The sequence below is a fragment of the Lethenteron reissneri genome, unplaced genomic scaffold (assembly GCF_015708825.2).
Source record: "Lethenteron reissneri isolate LAM-NWPU_2019-01 unplaced genomic scaffold, ASM1570882v1 scaffold_116, whole genome shotgun sequence".
Lineage (NCBI taxonomy): Eukaryota > Metazoa > Chordata > Hyperoartia > Petromyzontiformes > Petromyzontidae > Lethenteron > Lethenteron reissneri.
This window is the reverse complement of record NW_026890849.1, coordinates 122,247-137,000: the sequence shown is the minus strand read 5'-3', so window position 1 is coordinate 137,000 and position 14,754 is coordinate 122,247. Positions and strand designations below refer to the sequence as shown.

General features: G+C 43.1%; 1 protein-coding gene across 7 annotated transcripts; it reads right to left on the bottom strand.

Annotated features, from left to right (window-relative positions):
* Positions 1 to 4,320: 4,320 nt before the first annotated feature.
* On the bottom strand, positions 4,321 to 14,547 carry LOC133361640 (zinc finger protein 501-like). 7 transcript variants are annotated; one of them, XM_061580620.1, is made up of 4 exons: positions 13,749 to 14,547; positions 13,251 to 13,334; positions 9,481 to 12,156; positions 4,321 to 7,958 (listed from the first exon to the last, which is right to left on the bottom strand). In XM_061580620.1, the coding sequence occupies exons 3-4, from the start codon at positions 9,483 to 9,485 to the stop codon at positions 6,938 to 6,940; spliced, it is 1,026 nt and encodes a 341-aa protein (XP_061436604.1). In that variant the 5' UTR covers positions 9,486 to 12,156; positions 13,251 to 13,334; positions 13,749 to 14,547; the 3' UTR covers positions 4,321 to 6,937. The 7 variants fall into 7 exon arrangements, with proteins under 7 accessions (XP_061436604.1, XP_061436602.1, XP_061436603.1 ...); XM_061580618.1 differs by having other exon boundaries at positions 9,481 to 13,334; XM_061580619.1 differs by lacking the exon at positions 13,749 to 14,547 and having other exon boundaries at positions 9,481 to 12,852; positions 13,251 to 13,735.
* Positions 14,548 to 14,754: the final 207 nt, after the last annotated feature.

Genomic DNA, 14,754 nt, shown 5'->3' with positions numbered 1-14,754 from the left:
CAGCTGATGATAAGATGATGCCGCCCGACTGATTAGGACCACCCACACAGCGTACACACACAGTCTGCACATACAGAGTGTATAAACAAACACATTAACAAGTACAACAACCGCCATTCGCCACTAAGTGGCGGTGATGTCACCACGGCACTTGTGCCAGGCTATGTGCACGTTAAGGCCACGTGAAGTGTCGAACGCCCGCCGGCAGGAGGTCACGGGGCAAAACCCAGGTGCCATGGGTTGACTGAGATAGTTTGTACACAGGCACACAGTGTATACAAACATACAGTGTATACAAACAGTGTATACACAATAATGTTCACGTTGTTGAGCTCATGCAACCAAGGGGTCTCTCTTCAATAGTGGGAGCAAATGAAAAGGAATCTAAATAAACAAACTCTGACTACTCCGCATTACCTTATCGGCGTGAGACGCCTGGGGGTGGTGTACCCCGTTAGTGATGTCATGTCACCAAGGTTTTCAACCCACCCCCCTCCACCGCACTCTTGAAGCGTAACGTCACGTCTGGTTCGTCATTTGCCGATTTCCGTTCCCGTAAAATCCTTCATGAAAGAGGTTTTTGAACAGTTTTACTTAACTTGATTTCTGTGTCGTGGTCAAATCTTGCAATCTAAATTTAGTCTACTTCCTTTTCAATGAATTCCAAATTTTGCACACGTACTCAGATCCGATGCATGCCTGTATCAAAATCAGGTACTCTGCTTCCCTTCACTGGCAAGACGACCTCAGCAGTACTTAACTCAACCCAATTGGTTTCTATGGTCAAGGACATTGTACTGTCTCCTGATATGGTCATCGCCAGTTTTGATGTGGTCTCTCTTTTCACCAAGGTTCTAGTGCCTGACACAATAACAATAATTGAAGACTTGGTCCAACATTGACTGAACTGGGATGTACCTGCGCTGGTTAGGCATTGCCTCACCAACACTTACTTTACCTAGAATGGTACTTTGTACAAACAAAATTAGGGTACCCCTATGGGTTCCCCCTTGTCACCAGTGATGGCCAATGTTTTCATGGGGAAATTCGAATCAGATGCCATCCAGACATCCACCCTTCGTCCTTCCCTGTGGAAGAGATATGTGGATGATACTTTCGTCATTTGGCCACATGGCCTCCCAGCATTGAACCAATTCCGAGACCACATCAACTCTAGACACCCATCCATCAAATTTACAATGGAAGTGGAGAAATATGGCAAGCTACCATTCTTGGATGTTCTGTTTGAGAGGAGGCCCGATGGCTCTTTGGGACACTCTGTTTACAGGAAGGCCACCCACACAGATTCCTACTTGAAGCCTGATTCCCACCACCACCCATCTCAAAAGAACTTCCTCATCAAAACACTACACCATAGGGCTCATTACATCTCAGACCAACACCACCTGGCCAAGCTGTTTCTCCCACCATGCAGAAACAACCACCTGAAACTCCGATCAAAATCATGACGTTGCCATACATAGGCGTTACCAAAAAGATTTCTAAAATTCTAAACAAACATAAGATCCAGGTCCGATTTAATACAGTACACAAAATCCGTGATCTGATCCCATCCATAAAGGATGTCATTCCTGACGTACAATACCCCGGTGTTTACAAATTGAGTTGTACATGTGGTGACTGCTATATCGGGGAGATGAAACAACATATTTATGACCGAATTCGCGAGCACAAATCAGATTTGAAATACGGCAGAACGAATTCTTCGGCCGTAGCTAATCATTGTTTCAACACAGCGGGTTCTCATGATACCATGTTCTCCGATACCAAAGTTCTCTCAAAACCTCCCAGATACTACCAAATATTTGTTCTATACAAACATAGATACAACTTCAACCGAGAGGATGGTTTTAAATTAAGCAATCATTGGAAAGATGTCATCAACCAAGCTAAACTCTAGCTGCCTTATAATTGTACAGCCATAGTAGTTGTTTAGCGTTTCACACACTGCTTGCCTGTAACCCACCGGCGTGCATAATAAAAGGCGACTTAATCCTAGCTTGCTTATCTACTTCCGCCATCTACATCACAAAGCTCCAGGCGTAGCCGTAACTGCTTCACAGGTCTGATAATTGGTTCTTTACCCTTCTATCTGGCAACAAAACTGACACCTTTTTACAAGGAGTCATGTTTGCATAGACCGCAATACCTGCAGTCATAATACAAACAAAATAACATAACTCTGATAATGTGCACTGTCCTTGAAGTTGATTGGTCCACACCCGAGACAGCTTTCCTTTGAGCCTAGTCTCATATGGGTTGGACCAGATGACGCCAAAAGGCGCACAACTCAAGGACAATGCACCATCAGAGTATGAGAGCTCGGGGCAAGCATCTACACTATGGGAACCTCATTTGCCAGTAAAAATATGATAATTGGTTCTTTACCCTTCTATCTGGCAACAAAACTGACACCTTTTTACAAGGAGTCATGTTTGCATAGACCGCAATACCTGCAGTCATAATACAAACAAATGAGGTTCCCATAGTGCTTCACAGGTCGTTTACCTCACCAGCTTATACCCCCCCCCCCCACGGCCCCCCTCCCCTTAACCAGTATATAAGGTCGTGTATCTTAGAGTTCACAGTAATTTTGCTGTGACTGTTCCACCTGAAGACGGGTGCTTGTGTTGCCTCCGAAACGTGATTTAATTGATTTGTTTTCGTCTTATTTTAACCGACAGGACTTTACCGAAAAAACCAAAGAGTATCACTTAATCAATTAATTGGCTCTTATGAAGCAATTCACATTTTTTTATGGATACCTTATTAGTTATATATATTTGTGTAGGTAAAAAACGGTCCCTAAACTCTCAAATCGCCTCACCCAAGAAGCAGGCGCCACGTGTCTCAGGCGCGCCTGCTCTGTGAACGAGTTACGGGCACCCTCACTCCACACAAACAAAAGTTGTACATTGAAGATTAATTTATAAAGTAATAAATTAATTCAAGCAAGCATTGATGTGGGAGCAGGCGCCATTGACGCGGTTCTCGACCGGGAGTTAAACAAAGTTGTTAATAAAACCGTTGGTTTTTTTACTTTTTAAAGGAGTTTATTTGGGTTAAAATCCTAATCAAAGATACGCCCAGTCACTCATTAACATAATTTATTCATAAATAAACTAATCGTTGTAGGGATGTGAAGACATAGCCACAAAGGAAAGAAGTATAAGGATGTAAGTTGTTGGAGGGAGTTATTGTTTGTAGTAATTGAAGTGGGTATGAATAATGTGTGGTGGTGTGTTTACATCTCTAATTATGTAAAGGCGAGTGTGTGTATGTTCATGCTTTTTATTCCTTAACAGGCGATGTAGACTTGATGTATTTAGTCGTAGCTGTTGTATAGCGTCTGTTGTGTAGAAGGAGGTCGGTAGTGCTGGTACTTAGATGTAGATATTTTCGAATAGTCCACGGTTTTTATAAATATTGCAATATCTTAGAGGTGAGCCATGCGTGTGCAGAGAGGACAGTAAGGAGCCGGAAGTGGATTAATTTTGTGGCAAAAATCCAGGCCTGATAATAGTACTACTGTAATGCGAGCGTAAATGGGGTTGTTGCTGGGCTCTGGTCCAATCACACGGCCTGGGGTATTGGGGGGCGGAGCCTGGTTTGCGGGACGTGTGGGAGGGGCCACCGTTCACCTCGGCTCCAATGGGAGGCGAGGTGAATGGGGGCGGAGCCAGCGGGGTAGTATGGGAAGTCCGGATCTGAGGATCCGGAAGGTGAGGAGTCAGGGTCACGTGGGGGGGAATGTATATAAGTGGGAGCCCGGAAGATATCGGGGCAGTCGGGGAAGTTAAGAGGCTGAGCCTCGTTGGGTGGTGAGGAAAGATTCGCACCATCGGCCACGTGGCAGAAGGACCTCTGCACGCCGTCGGCCAGCGGTCTGCAGAGTGCGGGAATAGAGGAGCTAACGGAGGAGCGTGTGGGGCACGCGTGAGAGAGCGTGGGTGGCACGCGAGAGAGAGAGCGTGCGCGGGGCGCGCGCGAGACGACACTGGTCCGGGAGGAGGCCAGTGGGGGGTGCGGAGAAGAACCTAAATAAAAGACAAACGGAGACCAGCATCGCCTGACGGAGTCTTTTATTACACTACTATAATCCAAGATTGTGTGTGTCCCGCGCTTGACGTCACCCCCCCTCCCCCGCGTGCCGTCAATCTGCATAAGGCCCACCCCTCCTCATTAATATTCATGATACACTAACGCAGAGGAAGGGTCGAGCTGAATAAAAAAAAATTACGCAAAGTAAAATAAATAAATATACGCAGCACACTGCTACATCTTTACATCTGTACGTAACGTCACTGTAAAAGAAGCCCCCCCACCCCCCGGTCAATAATCATGAGCGGGTGGATTTTTACACTCCCGCAGAAGATGGTCGAGCGGAAATACAAATATTTTTACGCAAATTCACTTTAAATTTGACGTTTCTTTATTGAAAAAGTTAATTAAATCTTTCTACGCAGCAACAAAGTGTTTTTGGTGTTTTTTTATTTCTTCAGCTCTTGAAACAAGGTAAGTCACATTTTTTCTTCTAAATTATGATAAAATTTCTACATTTTTCTGTGATTTTCCAGATATTGTATAGAATTCAAATTGAGTACAACCCCAGTGAGTGAAAGCAGAAGAAAATAAAGTATCAGAGCAGTGGTTTTGAACTATTTGAAGGTGAATCTTGACTTGAAGCTTTTGTGACTGCAGGAATCTATACTCTTTAGTTCTTTCAGTAAAGTCAAGAGATGCCGCGATACACTCACATCTGCTGCTGTGATTTCTAACGCTAAACGGATCTTGTTTAAAGCCAGCCTATCGCTAATCTCAGAGAGAAAAAGATTGCTCCGATTTGAACTTGATCATTTAGACAAGACTGTCTTACAATCACACTTACAATTAACAGAAAAAATGTCCACTTCTGATTGGGACCATGTAGATAACATGACAGTCTCCTCTGCTAATTCAATGTCAACCAAAGTTAACTTGATCGCTAAATTCAACCTCCTGTCAAAAAAGAAGCCAGAGCCACACGTTCAAAAGTTAGATGTCAACAAGATTGTCATCAATCAGAGTAATATCCAAATTTCAGACAGCCTAAAATCGGTACGAGCTAAGAGGTTGAATTTCGCAGTCACCCCTAAACATATCCCAGTGGATGATATAATCCCCCAGTCGACGTAGCCCTGAAAGGCTTGCGACACATCGTGACAGACGTTGCTAGATTTGAAATTGCCACCATCCTTAAAAATGCTAAGAAACCTATCAGTAACATCAGCATCTGAACTCGCAAAATATGGTAAGGTGAGGCTTAAGACCAAGAGTAGACTGCATAATAAAGGACTGAGCCTAAACAAACATAAGATCCAAGTCTGATTCAGTACAGTGCATAAAATCCGTGATCTGATTCCATCTGTGAAGGATGTCGTTCCTGACTTACAGTATCCTGGAGTCTACAAATTGAGTTGCAGTTGTGGTGATTGCTACATTGGAGAAACGAAACGTCATGTTTCTGATCGTGTCCGCGAGCACAAGTCAGATCTGAAACACGGCAGAACTGATTCTTCGGCTGTTGCCGATCATTGCTACAACTCTGTGGGCTCTCATGAAATTGTCTTTTCCGAGACCAAGGTGCTCTGCAAACCTCCTGGCTACCATCAAAGGTTTGTACACGAAGCCATACAAATATACAAACACAGACATAATTTCAACCGTGATGAGGGTTACAAACTGAGTAATCATTGGAAAGATGTAATTAACCATGCAAAAAAGATGTAACTACACTTATTTGAACCATCTTATTTGTGGTGGTACCTGCTATGATTATAGCAGTGCATACCGACTGTGGTGGTCCCAGCTATGATTACAGCAGTGCATACTGTGGTGGGACCTGCTTTCACTACAGCAGTGCATACTGTGGTGGTACCTTCTATGATTACAGCAGTGCATACCCACTGTGGTGGGTACCTTTCACCACAGCAGTGCATACTGTGATGGTACCTACTATAACAGCAGTGCATACCAACTGTGGTGGTGCTTGCTATGATTACAGGAGTGCATACTGTGGTGGTACCTGCTTTCACTACAGCAGAGCATACTGACTGTGGTGTGACCAAACTACTAACCTGACAGAGGTGGCATCTTCGCAGGCTGGGCCGCTATCCCCCCCCACCATCCCCCTGCCCGCGCTACAATAATGCTATGTAAGCACTATATTAGTATCTATGTGACTCTATAGTAGTAACTGCACGAATCGGGGTGGGGAATGGGGGGAATTTAGCATGTTTAACACTAAAGAAAATGTCCCCCTTACCCCCACCGAATGCGTGACTTGGTAGGGGCCTTCCCCCCCCCCCCCACCAAATGCGTGTGAGTTGGTATGGCCGATCACGCGCTATTTAATAAATAAATGGAAACTACACTAAATAGCTAATTTAACGACTTTAAAGTTGATGGACGGGGAAAAGGGAATATCGTTTACTCACCACGGGGCTTACGGAGTGGTACCTGGCTATTTTTTTTACATAAACCATACGATTTGAGAGCCAAATCTCTCACAATTGTGCACACACACACAGACAGAAAATGACATTTATATATAAGATAGTGAATGCTTGGAAGTTTATTGGCTCTCACTCCTGGTTAGAGATCTAGCCAACTCACAGGTCCACAAATACTGGCTGCTCTTACTCTGTAGGTTAAACCTAGGAACCGAGTGTTCAACTTGACATTCATTAAAGGTAGAATTTAGGTGCTTGTGTTGCGATCGAAACGTCGTGGGTTTTTTGCTTTAATTTAATTTCTATCTACGTGACTTTACCGAAAGAACCAAAGCATATGAATTCCTGCAGTTACGAAAGTTTTAAGTCAAAATTAATTAAAGGCCTGACAAAGGTGAATCTATTGGAAGTTTATTGTCTCAAGCTTACATATCGACAGGGTCTCCATTTGACTTTGTATTGTCTAAGAAGTCCATCCACACCTCCACTTCCACAAACTTTGGGAAGTTGCCTCGCTCTGCTTCAGAGTCAGAAATCTCCTCCTGCTTCACGTTGCCTCCATCGATGTGAAGGTCTGATTTTGGAGTTGAATCTTCATCTTCACATTTTACCTTCATTTCTTCGCTCTTCACTGTAATTTCTTCACATTTCACCTTCGCCTCTTCATATTTCACCTTGATACCTTTCAAAGTGTCCAAGCTGGGATTATATTCTGCTTCTTGTTTCATGAGGGATGGGCTCATTGCAGCACTTTGACTTTCACAAGCCAATTTCAAACTCCACTCCTTGAGGATCTTCTGATGCCTGTGTGTCCTCTGGTGTCTTTGAATATGTGATGAATGTGCGAACGCCACATCACACACAGTGCACCTGAAGGGTTTCTCTCCTGTGTGTGTTCTCTGGTGTTTTTGAAGATGTGGTGACTGTTTAAACGCCTTCCCGCACAGCGTGCACCTGAAAGATCTCTCTCCCGTGTGTGTTCTCTGGTGTCTCGGAAGATCCGATGACTGTGCAAACGCCTTATCACACACAGTGCACCTGAAGGGTTTCTCTCCTGTGTGTGTTCTCTGGTGTATTTGAAGATGTGATGACAATGCAAACGCCTTCCCGCACAGCGTGCACCTGAAAGATTTCTCTCCCGTGTGTGTTCTCTGGTGCCTCTGAAGAACTGATGACTGTGAAAATGCCTTCTCACACACAGTGCACTTGAAGGGTTTCTCTCCAGTGTGTATTCTCTGGTGCCTCTGAAGACCTGATGACTGTGAAAATGCCTTCGCACACACAGTGCAATTGAAGGGTTTATATCCTGTGTGTGTTCTCTGGTGCTGTGTCAAGTTTCCAGGACGATCCGAGCTATTTGCATACTGGTCACATTGCTGCCTTTTTGTACTGAGCTGCGCTGAGTGCATTTGCTCCATCACACCAATTCTGTAGAGGAAACGCCAGCTGCAGACAGAAAAAAAAATCCACACCATGTCAGTATGGTGGGACAGAGGAATGCATATATACAGTCACACACGACTTACACGTCTATTCTTATTAAAATAATCATGATATAGTGAAAAAGAGATTCCCCAATTCATCACACGGGCTGCTAAGGAACAATGATAGGACAAATGGTCATAAATATGCTTGGACGCCCTAGAATTGAATGCTCGGATGAACAGATCTAACCTCAGCTGCATATGTGCCATGTTAATTTCCTGACTGTTACCACTCTTATAAAAAGTTCCAGAGGAAAACTAAAATAAACTATTGTTTTGATTTAACATCTGTGTTCAAAAGAGTTAATATACTTTACAGAAAATACAAACTTTATACGCTCATACAGTGGCATGGTAAAAAGGTGGTGGTGTGTCCAGAACCATGCCTGGCCACCTTCATCTGCTCAGTATTAATGCTTCCTCACATCACCAAGAAATTAATGGAAGATCAATCAACATAGCAGAGGCCCACAATAAGTTCAGCTACCACTTATCAATCATGTTTGCTGAGTTCATAATGCAGTAAAATACCTGCGCCACTGCTCCCCACAAAAAAACTCTAACATACATACATTTCACATGAATCAGTAACAGATAGTCATACCTCGGTAAACGACCGCTTTGGAAAACGTCGAATTTGGTATACGTCGTGTTTTGACGAGAAAAAAAATGTCTTTGGATACGTCTTGTTTAGGATATGACGCGCTTGCTATAACTTTTATGGGTCGGGATGAGTCACCGTGTGCCCGCGTATATCCCGTTCACGACTGAAACATAGCGCCGCTCCTCAGTCAACAAGCCATAACAGTATTGCATGGAAAGACCAATGTCACACTTCAGGAACAGAAGGCAAAAACAAACTTCAATGGACTGGTTTTTAGTAAAACTCAAACCTGGTGAGCCTCAACCAGGTCCAAGTCAAGAAAAAAGACGGAAAAAAGAGAAAAAAACCCCAGAATTTCAGCTTCCTGAAGTTTTAATGGAAGGGGACTCTCCTTCCAAAAAATAACTCCTCTCAGCAAGGTAAATTGATGTTACATTTTATTTCAATTTATTCTAATGTATTTATGCCTTTATTTTAATTTATGTATGCATTTTAGTAATAAGTAGTTTAAATTATTTAATACAATCCCATTAATGTATAATATGCCATATAAAACATAATTTCTTATGGGAAAAATTCGTTTGGTATACGTCATTTTCGGTATAAGTCCTATCTTCTGGAACGAATTAACGATGTATACTGAGGCACCACTGTATAAACAAAACCGCCACCATTCATCAATAATTGGAAGTAACCTTGTCACAGTGCATATCCCATGATAGGTGCAATTTAATGCCATGTACGTGTGGGTCACTTGTCAGCAGGCCATGGGAATAATCCAGGTGTCAAGGGATGACTGAGATGATTGACAGATACATCAGCTGTGCTCGTTTTAGGCACCCAGCATTCTACCCATCCACGTGAGCATCGCTCCTCTGACCTCATTGTTGTTGCAGAGTAAATACCTCCAACTGCCCTGCAGCATACGTCACCAGCCTCCTCCACAGAGGCCGATCTTGACACTCCTGGTACCAGTCATCAGCAGGTCTGATCACCTCCTATTTTCCAATCTCTTCTCTATCCAATGCCATGCCTGTTTAGTCCCTAAAATCTGGACTAACAGAATTTCTCACACTAACACAGCCACTTTGTGCGCCGACGTCGTTCTGGATGCTCTGCGATCTTACATTTACATGCTAATCTCTCATATTAACATAGCTGCTGCTGCATTGGCAGTGGTATGGCATTGTCATTGTTGCTGCATTGGAAGTGGTACACCGCCCATGACCTCGGTTGCCGCCGATACACTTGGGCCACGCCCATCCCCAAACCTTTATCAACATTTTGCCTTCAGAGGTCAACTCCTTTGCCTGAAGACGACCGCTTGTGTTCCGATCGAAACGTCATAGTGTTTTTATTATTATTTTCTTTGAACCTATCTACATGACTTTACCGAAAGACCCAAAGAACATAAATACATCAAGTCTACATCGCCTGGTAAGGAATAAAAAGCATGAACATACACACACTCGCGTTTACATAATTATATATGTACACACACCACCACACACATACTATTCATACCCACTCCAATCACTACAATTACTACCTCCAACAACTTACATCCTTATACTTCGTTCCTTTGTGGCTATGTCTTCACATTCCTACAACGATTACAAATCCAACTATCATTTCATTAACAATCTCACCACAGCATTCACTCACACACTCTTTTTTCTCTTTTTCTGATTATCAACTTTACCTCCACCTATGACGTGCCTTGTGGAAAACGTGCATTTATCTTCACCAAACGCGATTACAATAATTGATTCCATTCGTACAAGTGCTGCGATGGCTGCACCTACAGCTTATGAAACTCCAGTACAGCAAGAAGCAAGACAGCATGTGACCAGTCCTGCTTTGCCTGAACCTACATCGAATGCAACTCCTCAAAAGCAATGAGCTACACAGAATACTAAAACAGCACAAATGGCTTCTGCCCCAGCTAATCAAATTCCAGCCCACCATTAAGCAAGGCAGCTTGAAAACAGCACAATGGCTGCAACCAGGTGCTAACTCTGTAGCCAAAAGGAAAAGTCTTATTTTTCATACATTCTTCACTTCATTTACACTTCTGATCCATTAGTTGCCATTGCCTCCATGTCTATTTCTTGCAACTAATGCCATGCAATGACATGGATAAAGAGACCCTCCAGGGCTATGCTGCAACAGTACCATGGTTCAGCTCCCTACAATTGAACTTGATGGCGGGACCCCGGGGTCCCATAAGCCCCTGGGGCTCTCGCATAAACATGAGATGAAAATGTAATCAAAAACTTTGCTCTTTTTGACCAATGGGTTTGAAGGATGGTGGCAAGTGTTGTATTGTTAAACTACAGTAAAACCTTGGATTGCGAGCATAATTCGTTCCGGAAACGTGTTTGTAATTCAAAGCACTCATATATCAAAGCGAATTTTCCCATAAGAAATAATGGAAACTCAGATGATTCGTTCCACAACCCAAAAATATTCATATTAAAATGATTAATACAAAATACATTTTTATATTTGTATTATTTAAATTAAATATAAAGTAATCAAATTGATTAATTAAATGTAATCGTGGCTGATGAGAGGGAGACGAGAGAGAGGAGGAGGGTTATTGAGTAGGACGACTTTCACTGTCACCAACGGAATCACTGCTATCTGTTGGCTCACTGGAATCTTTTCCTTTTGTGCGACTTTAAGAAGGAACCTATCCAATGACACTTGCTTTTGCCTCCTTCTTACCACCTTCCTTTTCAACCTTTTTCTTCATGGGGGCCATTGTTGCAGTACAGTTACTAAAGAAGTCACTACACTTGGACACAAAATTTAAAAAATGCTTTACGCACACACGTGGCCACAACACTAAAGTAAACAGTATACGCTCGCACAGATGTTGACTATACGAGTGAGGCACGCCGACTGAGACCGAGCATGGGAGACGATTACCCACAATCTCGCAGCAAGAGAGAAGAACCATCGGCTCAGTTGTGATCACGTGACGCTCGGCAGACAAAGTGTATACGTACTACTCATATTGCAAGACCTCGCTCGTTTATAAAGTGAAATTTTATTTTAAAATGTTGTTTGTCTTGCCAAACACTCGCAGATCAAGTTACTTGCAATCCAAGGTTTTGCTGTATATCTTTAAAACTGCAGTACCTCTATTTAAATACATGATTGAAAAAAATATTTACACCCCTCTGCCAATCATCGTGTTTCTCGGTGTGGATTTGTGAACACACTTTGTAAACAGTACATACCATAGTACGCGTTTGCACAGATGTATACGGACAAGAGAAGTATTATCAAACAGGAGGAATTAACGGTGCAACACATCTCATCTGTTAAATATCTGCAGGTAATAGGATTGTCGATTGATCCTGGCTGCAGACATTGGTAGGTCACAAATAATAATGAAGAGAGCAGTTTCACTGTATTATGCATACCGTTATGACAAATAAAGTCGTGTAGAGGCAGTTTGAGCAGCTTTGGATAAGACGTATGATCCTGCCCATACCCGAGCATGGAGTGCATTCGCTTGTTCAGCTCTTCTGCGCATTCGTCCTCGCTGCGCTTGGACGACATGACAACAGAATGATCCACGCCATTTATGTGCGCGTTGGGACAGTCGCCAAAAAGCATTTAATTACGGTAATTACCATAAAGTTAAATTAATGACCATCCCGAGCCTATTCATGTATTGATACCTGGCAACACTGCCTATGCAAGCCATTTCCGAACCAACAATAGTAGAACTCACGCTTCCAAATTACATGTTTTGACAACCAACCAACTCAATCCAACATCTGGCTCCATGCCCAAATTTTAACTGCAGGGCCAGCTACATAATCGCATTGGCAGTCTGCTGCCATTACCTAATGACCTACCTACATTACCACAGATCTACTTGCATGTCTGACAATACTAGACAGGCTAACCAGCATTGCAACGATGTCATCAACATCTGAAGTCGCTTTCATTCTGACTGCTGAATAACATGGCACTTGAGGCATTGTCTTATAACTGAGGAATAATACCCTACACAGAAATGAAAAACAGCGACCCCATGGTGCTCTTCAATATCCACTGATTTTCTGGCAAGGTGATGATGGCTACCATTTCCTACTTGGCCAAACTGACCCAGCAACAGGCTTGTCAACACAAAATACGATTTTCGCAATGGACTTCTGTGCCTTCAGGATCATGGTGTGAAACGGCAGCTTCAATCTCTTCTTGAGATGCAAAGAGCTCTTCCACCAATTTTCTGTCGACATATATGGCAAAATTTAAGCTTCATTCGAATAAACCCACCAGATGGCAAAACATCCCACATTATCTATCCTGAAGCTCTCAAAGGGTAACGAATCTAAAAGCTGTCCTCATCATGAAGCAAACAAGCCCTGCGATTGTATAACAACCAAAAAACCGTGACAAAATACACATTCGGCTGTCGCCTGATGAAGCTAGTTGCAATTACTGGAGAAACATCGTAATCAGATTGTAAATGTTGTGGCTTGACTCTCCAATACACAACCGGTTGTGCTGTACTAGTGACGAATTGGCACGTTCTGTTTACGTGACAAACCTTACTAGTTGGCTGTGTCGGGTGGGAGTGGGTTTAACGACACATTTATATATTCACGCGATCTAACCCAAACAAACCTGTACTATGAATGTATATTTGGAGTTCGCGTGTCTCTCTCCCCATGGTCACGTAGATTTTTCTCTGGATCCTCCGGGTTTCCCCTGCACATTAAGAGTCAACATCGCCACGCGTTTAGAGTATTTGACCGATATACATTTTCACACGTTGATAAGCCACTTTGTTGTGGGCAGGTCGCTCCTGAAAAAGAGCGGTATAGCTCCTCAAGTGGGCTTAGCCTGGTGAAATAAAAAATAAACTCTAGAAATATAAAAAAAAGTTTAAAAGTAGTGAGACAGGTGAAGACAAATTAAACTTAAGCAGAGAATTAAAGCAAAATCAATCAGGCGAGAGCAGGAGGAAAAGCCCCTCTTGGCTAGGCCCCACGTTGTAATTTTCCAACCTGGACATCGATTCCATACTCGCTGCTTCTCAATTGATATCCCTACGAGAGAGAGAGGAGCGAGGCTCTACCTGGGTGAACAACAACCACAACAACCACGATGTGAACTTCTCACCTTGGATCTCAGTGAATGCGCGCGAGGAGAGGCACCCTCCTGGTATCTCGTGACGTCACGCGGCAGCAGGTGACATGACGTCACTTGCGGGGCACAACACGCTCCCCCCACGAACGGCTTTGTAACTGGATAAATTATGTTAAGGATAGGCCAGTGACCGGGTGTGGTTTTGCCCAAATAAGGATTTTACCGTCACGGAAATAAGCAGTGACTAACAAGTCGTGACGTAACGCTAGAGAGCGCGGTGGAGGGAAGTTGGGGTGACATGACGTCACGAGCGGGGATCACCTCGTCCCTGCGTCTCACACCGATGAGGTGATGAGGAGTGGTGACGTCTTAGAGCGAATCAACGGGGTTAAGAGTTTTAGTTTATTTAGATTTCTTTTCCATTGCTCCCTCTCTTGGGTGCGTGAGCTCAACAACGTGAACATTATTGTAATATTTCGATTTAAAGCTTTCGTGGCTACAGGGATTCATCGTCTTGGTTCTTTTGGTAAAGTTACATAGAAGGGAAGTAATAAAATAATAAAAATAAAACAATAATTTTTTTGGTTCTTTCGGTAAAGTCACGTGACTTTACCGAAAGAACCAAGAAGATTATTGTAATAGGTTTTTACCCTTTCAACTGGTACAAAAAATGACACCTTTATACAAGGCATCATGTTTGAAATAACCACAACACAAGCAGTCAAAATGCAAACAAAAAGAAACAACTCTGATGATATGCACTGTTCTTGAAGTTGATTGGTCCACACCCGTGACAGCTTTTCTTAGAGCCTAGTCTCCATTGGTGTTGGACCAGATGACACCAAAGGCGTACAACTCAAAGACAGCACACTATCAGAGTATTGAGAGCTCAGGGTAAGCATTTACACTGAGACCTCCTTTACCAGTGGCAAAATATAGTAATAGGTTTTTACCCTTTCAACTGGTTTGCATTTTTACTGCTTGTGTTGTGGTTATTGCAAACATGATGCCTTGTATAAAAGTGTCAGTTTTTGTACCA